The 13,414-nt window shown below is 41.5% G+C and overlaps 1 protein-coding gene across 3 annotated transcripts in view; it reads left to right on the top strand.

The window, feature by feature from the left end:
• Nucleotides 1-13,414, top strand: part of EXOC6 (exocyst complex component 6) — a 1,337,279-nt gene that overhangs the window by 665,552 nt on the left and 658,313 nt on the right. For all 3 annotated transcript variants that reach the window (XM_078643405.1, XM_078643403.1, XM_078643404.1), the window contains one exon: nt 2,413-2,484. In XM_078643405.1, coding sequence (XP_078499531.1) covers nt 2,413-2,484 — 72 coding nt within the window. The remainder of the gene's footprint in view (nt 1-2,412; nt 2,485-13,414) is intronic.

Below are 13,414 nucleotides of genomic sequence, written 5' to 3'. Positions count from 1 at the left end.
GCGCGGGGTGATGTGGTCTTCCGCCTCACATGGAGTTGCGTGAATGCCTAGAGTGGGGCACGGCCTTGATTTGGGGAGAAGTGTTAGGAGGCATTACTGTAGTCACTAATGTTTACTGCCACGATTTGAAGCACTTTTTTGAGGCCTTGCTTTTGAACTAAAGGTTTCATTTTTTAGGCGTCCTCAGTTAATGCTGGGGCACCCTCAGTTGTATTTTCTTTTTATATGTTCAGATTGTTAGCTGTCAGAGATGAGCCCCAAAGACCTTGCTTTTTAAAAACACACACACACACACACACACACACTCACTCACTCACTCACTCACTCACTCACTCACTCACTCTCCCCCCCCTCTCTCCCATGTATACATATTGCACAGGGGCAGTCGCCACTTTGTAGTTCTAGTTAGCACCGGTTTTCCATTGGAAATGGATGGTTTCATTTGCTAATAACTTTTGCGCTGTTTAAGAATATTCATGAAACTTTACAAAAAAAAGGTTCATCCACTTCAAATCCTTACTGGAAAGTTTTGATGTGATATGTCAAGAGAGGGCAAAGAAAAAAAGGGAAGGTCCCCAAAATCTATACTCCCAAGTTGGACCGGCGCATCTATTGCACAGGATGACACAATTCAACCTGTGGGTAACTAGAGTGTCGCACCGCAATCTGCCCACGTACAAAAGACCGTAGAGGAAAGAGGAGGCGCCGCTTTCCAGGAGTCCTTTCATCCAGAGGCTGGTTGGAGTTTTTAAAGTTCGAACACATCACGACATGCCAGGCCCATACATCAATGGCAAACACATGCCCATTGTGCGGGTGCATGCACAACGGCGCGTGTGGGGGAAAGGGGGGGGTGTAGCTAAACTATAGTGTGTGTTACAACAAGGGCTGCGCCCCCGCCCGGGCCCTGGGCTGCTGTGTGTCCCGAGTGAAGGCATCATGGCAGACCGCACAGTGGAGCGGTGTTTCAATGTATGGAGGAAGCAGACGCGTGAATAACACGCATTACTCTCTATACATCGAGATTCTGTCCCAGAGCAGGAAGTGGGGGCGGGCTCTTCCTAGAAATCACAGCTGGTTGCAAAAGTTACACCCCGAGTGAGCACTGAGTCAATGAGGTCTGGCGGCCTCGGGGCGCTATTCATCAGCACCGAGTCACCGTGGAGGGGCCGCCACATGGACGGTTCAGACGGACGGCTTCATGCTCTGGACCAAACCTCCATGGACTGTCAGTGATTGGAATTATAGGAGTGCAGGTGCTCGCTGTCCCAGAGGGCCTGTGTGCTATTGAGAAGTGCAGCTACTCGCTGTCCCAGAGTGTCTGTGTGTGCTACTGAGAAGTGCAGGTGCTCTCCCTTTCACAATATAGAAGCACAGGTACTCAGCACCTGTTCATTTAAAGCCCCCTCGCTGTGCTTGCTTCCCTGCCCCCTGAGTGTGTGTGTGGCTCTGGGTGGGTGTGTGTGGCTCTGGGTGGGTGTGTGGGGCTCTGGGTGGGTGTGTGTGGCTCTGGGTGGGTGTGTGTGGCTTTGGGTGGGTGTGTGTGGCTCTGGGTGTGTGTGTGTGTGTGTGTGTGGCTCTGGGTGTGTGTGTGTGGCTCTGGGTGTGTGTGAGTCTGGCTCTGGGTGTGTGTGTGTGTGGCTCTGGGTGTGTGTGTGTGTGTGTGGCTCTGTGTGTGTGTGTGTGTGACTCTGGGTGTGTGTGTGTGTGTGTGGCTCTGGGTGTGTGTGTGTGGCTGGCTCTGGGTGTGTGTGTGGTAGTAATTGCTGTCTGCTGAGCTCGTCCTTAGGGTACAATAGGTCTCACATTTGCGAGAGATTAAGCTAATGGCAATGTAAAAGACAATGCCTAATTATTTATCTGTTTTCAAAACCAACACATAAATACAAATTTTGTCATTTACAATGCCAATAGCTCTAACTTTTCCAAAGGCGAAACCATTGCATTGTAAATGCTTGTTGCTTTTTCGGTTACCGGGTGTAGACATATTATCTAATGGGCAATCCAATTAGTACTGCATTATTTATTCGTTCAACATTCTGCTGTTTAATTTTAACTATTTATCTCGTAAATCTCCTTGAGAAGCTGATTATCAGTGCCATAGGAGTAGTTGAGGCACTAAAGAGCACCTTTCTGTTCTTTATGCCCGTTATAGTTGACGGCTGTACCCACTAACAGTTTTATAGCACAACAGTAGAAAGTATTAACACAGGCGAATTGTGTTCTTTGCATTGTTGGCGTCTTTGTAACCCTTTTGGTCCTGCACGACAGATTAAAGGAGTTAAGGTTGGGACGTTTAGCAGCTTTGTGCATAGCTTCCTTAAAGATTGCCTCCAGTCTCAATCCATTTTATATAATAAATGCTAGAATATAAATATTAGTCGCTAATTTACATTTTTTATTTATTTTCAGTCATATTGCTCTGACCCTGATATAGTGCTGGAGTTGAAGAATCTGATCGTAGTATTTGCTGATACTTTACAGGTTGGTGTTTTATTTTGGATTGCTGAAGTTTCCAGTGCTTACTTGCATTCTAACCATTGCAGATCGAGGAAAAGTAATTAATCAGACAACTGCATGTTTATTGTATCTAATGCATATTTGTATTTTCTTACAATTGTTAGTTTTCATCAACTGCTAATTTTTAAGAATCTTTAAAATGTTCACGTAAAGATAGCCATATTTCAATTCCAACACATATGCTTAACATGCTTTTATCATACATATTTTATCAAGATGTAGACAATGCTGTAAGAAGGAAACAAGTGCACCACAATGTCCTGATTGCCTTGATGTGCCGCCACTTCACAGGCATCTCTGCTTATCTGCTCTGGATCTCACATACATTGATATACGTTTTAATTTACCTGTGACGATGTGGTGATCTTGAAAGAATGTAGATAGTTAACGACTTCTGTAGCCTTTCTAGATCACCATAACCAGGTTTCTAGCGATCATGATGATACTTTAAAATCTAAGGACCACAAGCTCGAGCCTTCTGCGTCATCTTTGAAATAGGAAGGGCACCCTTATATTTACCTTCACATCATAATTATCTTGACGTCCCCTAGAGCACCAGGTAAAACCTAGAGGCCTCTTCCTAATTTGCAAAGCAAACAAGGCTAAAGCTCCCAATTATTTACTGTAGTTGTGCCTTTCCACATTTGTTTGAAGATCACTAAAACTGGCAGGAGTGAAACCATCATTATATATATAAAATAATACTAGCTTAATCAGCATGCTTGATCAGCCTGATGGACTCTGCTATAATCCTCTTCAGTCCCCTCCATAAGTTCCAATTCCACTCAGTCTTTCCTGCTGCTTATTGCAATCTCAAGCCAAGATTGCCGATTGAATTAACCTCCTTGCTTGAACACCATAGTATTCCCCCTCATTGTCCTCTCTTCCATTTTCATTATCCCTACACTGTTGTACGGTCTGTTTATGATAATTTCTGCTTCTTTTTTTAAACATAATTGTTTATTGTATCATGTGTTTAGAAGATGTACATCTAACACTTCTTTGTGCATTAAAATGAAAGAAAACAGCACAATGTAAATATAAGTCTACATATGCTGTAAAATTAATCTTTAACTACATTTAGTTGTGCAAAAACACAAAGAACAACATGTTCTTCCACAAAATGTTAGGACATTTTAAAGGTAGCTTGATTACTGAACATTTCTTGTTGAGCTGCGTGGGCTTTCATGTCCCTCGAGTTTTATTTTTTAATCATATCCACAAATATCTTCTGTGAGTAGAAATGTATAAACCTTTTTTTCGTTTTGTTTTTTAAGGAATCGCAATTTGCGATTCCTTAAATGCGATGTAAAAAGCACCCAAGTTATGCGATTTCTCCTTATGAAATTGCAAATTACCACCAACTTCAAGTTGGTGGTAATTAGCGATTTCTTTGAAAAATGCACTTTTTTGCATTTTTCAAAGTGCCATGTAACGCGCATACATGCCCTTAGGGCATGTATGTGTGCCACATGTGCACACATGTACATTTCAGGGGGGCAACATGGTGTCTTTTGACACCCTGGCACCCTTGAAATTGCATTCTCAATTTGTGATTCTCTAATTGAGAATCGCAAATCGGAAATGTCTTCCCATTCATTCCTATGGGCTCTAGGCCAGTAGGAATGAATGGGGAGGTATTCCTTAATTGCAAATCGCAATTTGCAATTCGCAATTAAGGAATATGTAGGATTCGCAAAATTATTTGCAAATCTTACATACATAGCGTTTTGCGATTCTAAAATAGTGATTCTCTAAAAATCGCTATTAGAGAATCGCAAATGTATCCTTTGATACATATGCCCCTTCATTAAACATTTTCATAGGCGACAAACCAATCAAACATCTAAGGAACTGAGAAACCTTTCACTGTGAAACTTCAAATAATATGCTCGTCTAAGTAAAAAAAAAAAAAAGGATTCTCAGCATCAGTAGATTAAGCGGAAGCATTGTATTCACCCACACTGACTATTTCAGGCTTGATTGGTTGCAAAAGATCTTTCTTTTTACTCTTATCCTGTGAAATTGGTTGGTGAGAGCTCTCGCATTTATACCGGCTCAGAGGGCTGTGTGTGTATTTCTTTTAAGTGTTTCTAAAGTACTACAAGCTACAGATGTAATACTTAGAGTGTTGATGTTCCTGAAATACTTCAGCGAGAATGGCACTCCACACTGAAAGACAAGTAATTGTTAATTGCCTAGATGTTCAATATATTTTTGGGAGTAGATTCAAATCCATCCAGCAAATAGTTTTTGGCCTCATGAAAAGCACAACCTTCAGCCATGCGATAAACAATGGGTATACCTCAGAAAGCACAAGTCTCCGTCAAGCAACGTATTGTCCTAAATTATTCTATTTGCGCATTGTCCCCTGAAAATAAAGATATTCTACGAGTGTCAGATACCTGATGGTGTCACACCGAGGGGACCGAGAGTTTAACATCATGATGTCCGGAAAAATACAGTGCTTCTGGTTTCAGGGCATAACACATGGGGTGAGGAGAGAGTGCTCTTTTCATTCCAGCGTTAAAAAGGAGCAGCTGCTCCTTCTTTTTATGCCCCACGTTTACGGTGATGTAGCTAGGCAAGTTCCGTCTAGGGCTCCGTTTCATAAGGAGGTCAGTCTGCAGTCTAAACATGCATAATTGTCTCATGATGGTCGCCAGTAATATAGACCAGAATAAAACACATATTTCGACAATCAATCGAACACTATTTTCCCCTGCAAACCATAAATTTAGCTAAAAAGTCACACATTCCTCACATTTCCTTGTGGGATCACCAAATCACACAAATTTCCTACCACCAGCGTGCAAAGCAGAGTCAACCTAGGGCCCGTGACAGGGAAGGGCCCAAACGTATTGTAGAGGCATAATTAATGATCGATCACAAAACTCAGACTCGGCTGTCATCTAGGAAGACTTACCAAACCCAGAAAGTTCTAAAAGCTAGATACCCGGAGTTGTCCAGGGAGGTGTGGCTTGCATGGATCCCGTAAGGTTTTCTTACCCAGAAGTCCCTGCAAACCTCAAATTCAGCAAAAAAAATTCCATTATCCTTATATTTCTGTTTGGTAAAGTTGTAGGATCGCTGGGTCGACACAAAGTTCCTACCACCCAGCATGGTAGAAAATTTGTGACGGCATGGTGATCCCAAACAGAAATGTGAGGAAAGTGTGATTCAACAGGTTTTGTCTGCTGAACTACTGTCATTATTTCACCCAGCCTCTACCTGACACATAAATAACCTAAAGATCAATTTTGGGGTGGAACTCAACCTTATTCCCCAAAATCACTGCTGTATTCAAGAGAACCAACTTCCAACAATGTCTCTGCTAGAAACTCCTCATGCTTCTCCTAACCACTAAATAGAGGAGACACGTGCTCAGGTCACGCCTCAATTGCACTACTGTAACATAGTCTACTCTGTTCTACCAAAAAACACATCGCCAGTGGCAAAGAGTGCAAAGCAAACCTCATTTATGGAAACATGACCATACTAAGCCTACTCTCAAGGCTTTCTATTGGCTTCCTGTTGAATTCAGGATCAAGTTTTAAAACGCCATGCATTATGCACAATGCGTCCTGGTGCATAAGTCCCAACTACCTTAAGCAATTGCCATGCCACTGCATTACAGCTAGAAATCTGTGTTTTACATTGGACCCTTTGATCAAACAATGGTTGTAGGAAAGCGCCCTTTTTGAATGATCATCCCCCAGTTTTTGCCCCCTTGATGATGGTTATGAATCAAAGTGCACTTGAGCCTGCGGCCCAGGCTCCAGTGTTAGTGCTGTCTCACTAAAACTAATATGTGTGAATTGGCAACTTCAATTGGCAAAAGACCATAAGCCTCTTAAAAGTGTCTAGTATATGGTACAAGTGGTACCAAGGGGATGGGTGTGAAAGGGGTCATCAGGTCCTGAGCAGCTTTTTGTGCCAGCCTGAGTGACCCAAGTAAACTACTGACAGCAGGCCTGCCATTGCACACTGCAGGAGCAGTGCAAATTGACCCGACTTTGCCCTCACCATGTGTGGCAAAGTCAATGCACTATTATTAATATATGCCTGTCGCCCCTAAGGAAGGCCTCCTGAGCCCAGGAGGCAGGGTGCTTTATATTAAAGGTGTGGACATGTAAGTGCAAGCTTATATGTCCCTATAGTGGCCATTACCATTAACCCCTTCGACGCTCATGACGAGCTCAGCTCGTCATGGAGTTTCCATTGATTTCAATGGAAATTGTTAATAAATCTTTCCAGGGCCTTAGCATCTAAGTGGTTAAAGGACACTATAAGTTGTAGAGGGTTCATTGGATAACATGAGCTGGCACCCAGGCAAACCAGAAGTTGGCAGCTTCATTATGGTACTGCCTCAATATGTTATGTTTATCAAGCAGCGTGCCTCCTCACCCTTTTTTTTGTTTTTGTTTATTGACATTTTTCCAAACAAACAGAATACAGTACATTACAACATGCCAGCAGAAAAATGATCGTTATAGGTGCCTAAAAATCACAGTCTCAATGGTACATAGTTCCTATTAATGGCACACACTTCATCAGGTGATTGGGGGCTAGGCGCACAGCAAATATGGTGAAATATTTAAATGCAGATTAAGGTATCTCAAAGAAATTTAAGGTGCCACACGCTGGGAGTGAGACGCTGACTTTTGAATGCTCCTTGACAAAGGACCTCCGGTCCGAAATGCATTGGAGTTAATCCAGCGTCATGTAGTGATTTTCAACTTACCGTGATGTTTCATATGACACAAATATGAATTTCTATGAGAATCCAATGGAATGAATAAAAATTGAAAGCTTCAACGTATAACTTTTTGAATTGAACTCTTTGGTATTCGACGCACCATCCCCGGTGCCTTCGGACCACACAAGTGTGCCCACGGCAGGGATATGTCTACGCTCTAGTAGCATACTCAACTTTATACACACTTCATCAGCCCACCTCCATCAGAATGATTAACGTGCATCATTCATGTAGACAATCACAGAGAGCAGCAAATCATAGCAACAAAGTAAAAGGACATTACGTAGCACCTCAGAGAGGGCCTAATATACAGTTGTACATTACTCTCCCAACCATAGTTTATAGTGGCTACAACATATAGACAGAGTCTGGGGCAACAGGAGGGTGAAGTCTCATCATGGCAGTGTCACATTCTGAGTGTCCCCTATGGCCGATGTACCAGTCGACGTTTGCTGAGTTTGGAGCCATGTTAGAAATGGTTCCCATATTTCACGGGGACTGGAAGAAGGTGGCATCAGTTCCCAAAATATACTCAGTTGCGTGTGCCTATATGTGACTTCCCTAACCCATTCTTTAATGGAAGGCACTCGTCTCCTGCCCCAGTGGATTGCAACCTGCATCTTTGCAAACAGTAAGAGGAGTGCATGAAGCTTGCGCAGCTTGGGAGGTGCATCTTTAACATATCCCAGGAGACCAAGAACAGGGGATGGGCCAGTGATATGTCCAGGATGCGATTTATTGAGTCAAAGACTAGTAACCAGAACTCGGCTATTTTGGAACAATCCCACACAACATGTAAGAATGCAGCTAGGGTGTACTGGCAGCGCCAACAATTATCGTTCTCTCATATACCCATAATATGGAGGCTCACCGGAGTTCTATAAAATCTGTGTAAATATTTAAAATGAATCAATCGCAGCTTGTAGTTCGGTGAGAGTTTGGTTATCTGCCCACAGCAGAATTCCCATTGGGCCTCGGTCAGAGGTGGCTCGAGGTCTTCATTCCAGTGCCTGAGGGATTTAGGTATCACCAATGGGGCAGTGTTATGCATCTGGGTATACAAGCGCGTAATGAGTTTACTGGTGCCTCCTCACCCTTGACACAAATCTTGTGTTGAGGATGCTATGGCATGCACCCAGGTGGCTCCGTTAGAGGTTGCCTATCTGGTCACTCTAGCATTTCCTGTGCTCTGGCTGCTGACAAAACAGGAATCTGATTCCCTGCCAGGAGGTGTGAGCTCTGCCAGGAGTCAGAAACAATGGCCTGGATGGGAAGGAGGTCAGACCGCCCTCCCTGAAAGCCTGGCTAGTGAAGTGACACATCAAGGCGGTCAGTTTCAAAGGCTGCACTGCCTGTTATATGCAACCAGGTTGCCTCCTAGAGGAGGAAACAGTGCTCCCCTAGGCACATTTGCACACGGGCAGGCAGGAGAATTAGATATTCAGGAGGTGTACATCCCCTGAAGGCTAGCCACACCATTAGGGTGGGATACCTGGTCTGTACAGCTAAGAAAGACTTCTGCCATTTTTGAAGCAGTTTTTCAATTAAGGCCTACATCCAGAGCGGAGCAATCTAAGTATGTCAAGACTAGAGTCATCCTACCCGTCTGCCTGGACTGAATTTAATAGAATGCATTTATTGAGCTAAACGTTCACTTTGAAGGTCATAGTGGTGCTAGGAACTATTGACAAATTAACTGAACAAAAGGGTCTTCAATACCTTGCTAAAAGAAAGGTAAGAGCCAATAGATTTTTTTCCCAACAGCAGTACGTTCCATAGTTGTGGTCCAAGTAATGAGCGGGAGCGATCTCCTTACCTAGTTTTCTTTAAGCATAGGGCAGAGAAAAGGCACTGCAAATAAGCCTGTAGTTTTCTCTCTCAGTGATAAGACTTAAAACTAGACCCCAAATGAGTCTCTTTCAAGACCATAAAAAACTTTGTGCATAAGTTATAGAGCTTTACATTTTATTCCTTGTTTTACTGGTAGCCAGTGAAGTTTGATGCATGCTGGCAAAATGCAGTCAGGTTTCTTTAACACCCACGCTACTCTCAGAGCCAAGTTTTGAATTTCTTGCAACTGACTCCGGGAGCAGTTGGGTAGACCAAGAAAAAGAGGTTGCATTAATCATTCTTAGAAAGAATGCTAGCCGAAATCACTTGACCACGCAGAACTAGGAGGCATTTTTAGTTAAAAACAAAAAAATAGGACTATGTGACAGCCTTGACCTGGGATTGCTTGGAGAAAAGGGGTTCAAAATAGACCCCAAGTGTTTTAGCATTAGTGGCAGGGACAGAGGCACTGTCTAAAGAAGTGGGCCAAAGGTAATCCTGACACCTCTTGAAGTGGTTGCCAGCCACTAGCAATTCAGTTTCACTGGCATTGAGCTGTGAGAAATTAGCAGCCATCCACCCACAAACTGTACTAAGCAAGTTTTAAGGTTAGCCGTGGAATGGGGCTCATGGTGAACAAGATGTACTATGAGCTTAGTATCATTTGAGTAGGCGATTGCCATGAACCAAAACGTTCTGATGATAGAGAACAGTGAACGGATGCCGATTTTCAAATAAGTGACTCTGAGACACTCCCCGGATAAACTCCTTGAGCAGGTAACCGGAATTGAGGAAGAGTTACTAGCTCTGACTGCCCCTTCAGATATGAGTGAAACCATGCCAGCACCTGAACATTTGCAGCTGAGATCTTGAGCCATAGTATTAAATGCTGCAGACTCGAGCTGTCATTCAGTATAAACTTCTCTCTGCATGTTACTTTTTCTTTTCAGGACTCAGAGGTGGCCCAGGGGATGATCTGCGCTTTATAAATCTTTGAAGTTAAAATTAATTATTAGTGCCGCAATGATTATGCCTGCAGCATTTTACAATTTTGCCAGGAAAATCTGCGCAATCTGTTTGCCCACACCTAAGCAGCTAAATGTTGTCTTTATCTTATCTTTCTTGCTGTCAGTTGCTTTAGAATCTGGTGACACATAGAGAATGCAAAAGCACCTTTAACTCTTACCACTCCTGCCACAACCTTTCAATGTCCTAGGGGCAGATGTATAAAGCGTTTTTTTTGTCGCAAACGCTGCGAATCGCAAAATAGCAGCGTTTGTGACCAAAAAAAAACGGAAAATGGGATGTATGAAAAAAATCGCATCGCAAAATTAAGGAATCGCAACATTTGTGATTCCTTAATTTTGCGCTACCATTTAAGGAATCGCAAAAAGCGATTCCTTAAATGGTATGTAAGAAACAAGAAAGTTTTGCGATTTCACACTAAGAAATCGCAAATTACCACCAACTTGTAGTTGGTGGTAATTTGCGAATTCTTTTACAAATGCACTTTTTGCAATTTGTAAAGGTGGCATGTGACGCTCATACATGCCCGGCATGTATGTACGCCATATGCGCACACATGTCAATTTCAGGGGGTGCAGCAGGGAGTTCTCAAGACACTCTTGCACCCTTGAAATTATTCTCAATTTGCGATTAGCAAATTGCGAATCGCAAATTGAGAATAATTTCACATTCATTCCTATGGGCCTCCTGGCCCATAGAAATGAATGGGAAATTATTCCTTAATTGCGATTAGCAATTTGCTAATCGCAATTAAGGAATTTTAAGAAATCGCTAAAAAATAGCGAATTTCTACATACATACCATTTTGCAATTCTCAAATAGCGATTCCTTAAAAATCGCTATTTGGGAATCACAAAAGGGTATCTTGATAATTCTGGCCCCTAGTGTTTTGTTTGTTTTCTCATCTGCTTCTTCTAAATGTTTCATGTATAGCTAATGTAGCTCCTTGTCTTTGTCCATTATTCGTCCAATTAATTCGAGAATCGCTCCCTCCCCCCAAAAAACATTTTTTAAGTATTTCACCACATTGCTAAAGGTGGGTTGTTGAAGTCCAGATACATATATTAATGCTTCTTTGTTTTCCATTGCTTGAATGTGCAAACTGCATAGTCTGGTATCTTTCAGTTCAACATCTAGATATTTATAAGGTACAGAGGAAGAGATCTTTTTTCCACCCAGTTTACAAATAGAGCCGGCGCTGCGGCACCTTTAAAATATGTTGCTTTTTGGTCTTTTCCTGATTAAAATCTAATTTGTTTGCTTCCTAGTTTATATTCAGTTTATTTCAAATATGTTTTAAACCAACAGAGTTGAAATCTAGACTGACTGCTTGTCAGCAATCTGGATTATTTGCATTGGATGCCCGTTCAATTTATGCCCTTAATTAAATACTGTCTCTTCAATATCTTCCAAGTATAGCCTAAATAAGGCGGGGTCAAAACATAGCCCTGTTTAAGGCATTTAAAAAATATATATATTTTGTCTTGCAAAGACCTGCTATTCCTCAATTTAACCTGGATCTAATTGTTGCAATATTATGAGATTATTGCTTTTAAAATTGTACTTGAAATTCTCCACCTAATAATTTTTGCCCAGAGCAGTCATCTATCAATGCCGTTGAAAGTTTTCTTAAAGTCTATAAAACATGCATATAGATTGCCACCTTACGTCATTATTTCATGGACCAGTACAAATAGTTCCACACTATTGTCTATAGTTGCACTTTCTGCCCTAAGACCAGTTTGGAACCAAGGAATCAGATTTCTGTGTGATGCCCCATCAGGGCTATGAGCTTATAATTTGCTGTGTTTGTGTTCAATTTTTCATCCTTTTTTATGTATTGGATATAAATAGAATTGTTGCAGTTATGTCTGAACCGAATAAGTATGACAGGTGTCAAATTGTTTTGATTTCGAACATTACTGCTGGTAGACCATTTGGACCTGGTGCTGCTTACTTTCTGCTTCTGTTTATCATTGTCAATAGTTGTCTGCTTTCCAACACGGCATTAATATGTCATCATGTTTGATTTTGTTTCTTAGTGGTGAAAATTGGGCAGATGCAATTGAAGTACAGTCCAGTATTGTACCTTCTTCCAGCTTTAAATATTTTGCAACGTTTCAGCTTTTACATAGGTTTCCCAGTTTGAAGCATTGATGTTATTGAACACTGGGGTTCTACCTGCGGTCATAGTTCTGTTTACCCACTGGCGGAATTCACTCATATCTCGAGAAAGTCTGGCTTTAAAAAGGAAAACCCGGTGTTTTCATTTGGCTTCCCAGATTTGTTTTTATATAATTGCAGCTTTGTTTCCAGCAGCAGTTTCTCCATTTTACTTGTTTTTGATACCAATCTTACTTTCCTGAATTATTTTCTTTTTTCTTGTCTCAATTTTGCTGTAAACCAGGATCTTGAATTTTTTGAGGTAGTTGATGGAGTCCGCTGTATATTTGATTGCCGGCTCAATCCTATTCTATTGGTAAACCGACTCAATATGGTAGAATTGTAGGAGTCGCCATTAGAAAAATTAGTTGTCATTAACCAGAAGGGTCTGTAGAAGTGTTTGTCATTCAATCTTCCTTCCATCTTTGAGGATCATTTTACTCTTTTTTACTTTTGTGTTGCAATTTCTGTCCGTATATTTTTAATACATAGTGTCATGTACACTCCTGTGCTTAAGCTCATTGTTTGCAGAAAGTGATTGATCTCTCACGTTATTCAGTTTTAAAGGTTTAAAACAAGTTCTCCAGCTCAATTGAGGCAGTGGTGTAGTCCAACGCAGCCTTACTTCTCCTGGAAATATGTATGAAAGATGTTGGTCTTTCTGTTGCGAAGCACCCATTTAGTGCTCTCATTGCCATGAAGTGTACAGAATCAATAAGATAAAAACTCAGTAGATTGCTTCTTTGTGCAAAGTAACCTGATCTGAAATATTCCATATTGTGTCATCCTCCTGTGTAAATTCATTAAGTTGAAATACATAAAATTTAGGTTAAAACTTCTTCTTAATATAATGCCATAAGTAGTTCTTAGTGATAACAGCATTGAATAGTAATACGGTTGATGACGGTTGACCTTCGATGGGCTGATCCAAATTGGAGATATATATCTAATAGTAACACATCTGTGAAGTGTAATAATTTCATCAGAAGTTGCAGCTTGATACAACAAACCAAGATATTCCAGAGTCTATTCTTACATTTTTTTATTTTAGTTTAGTTGCCACAAAGGTCACCAAGCTCCCTCCAAGCCTACTTATTGCTGAAAATGTAGCTTTTG

Source organism: Lissotriton helveticus, chromosome 5_1 (genome assembly GCF_964261635.1).
Source record: "Lissotriton helveticus chromosome 5_1, aLisHel1.1, whole genome shotgun sequence".
Taxonomy (NCBI): domain Eukaryota; kingdom Metazoa; phylum Chordata; class Amphibia; order Caudata; family Salamandridae; genus Lissotriton; species Lissotriton helveticus.
The sequence above is the reverse complement of the archived record's forward strand: the minus strand, read 5'-3'. Positions and strand labels throughout refer to the sequence as shown.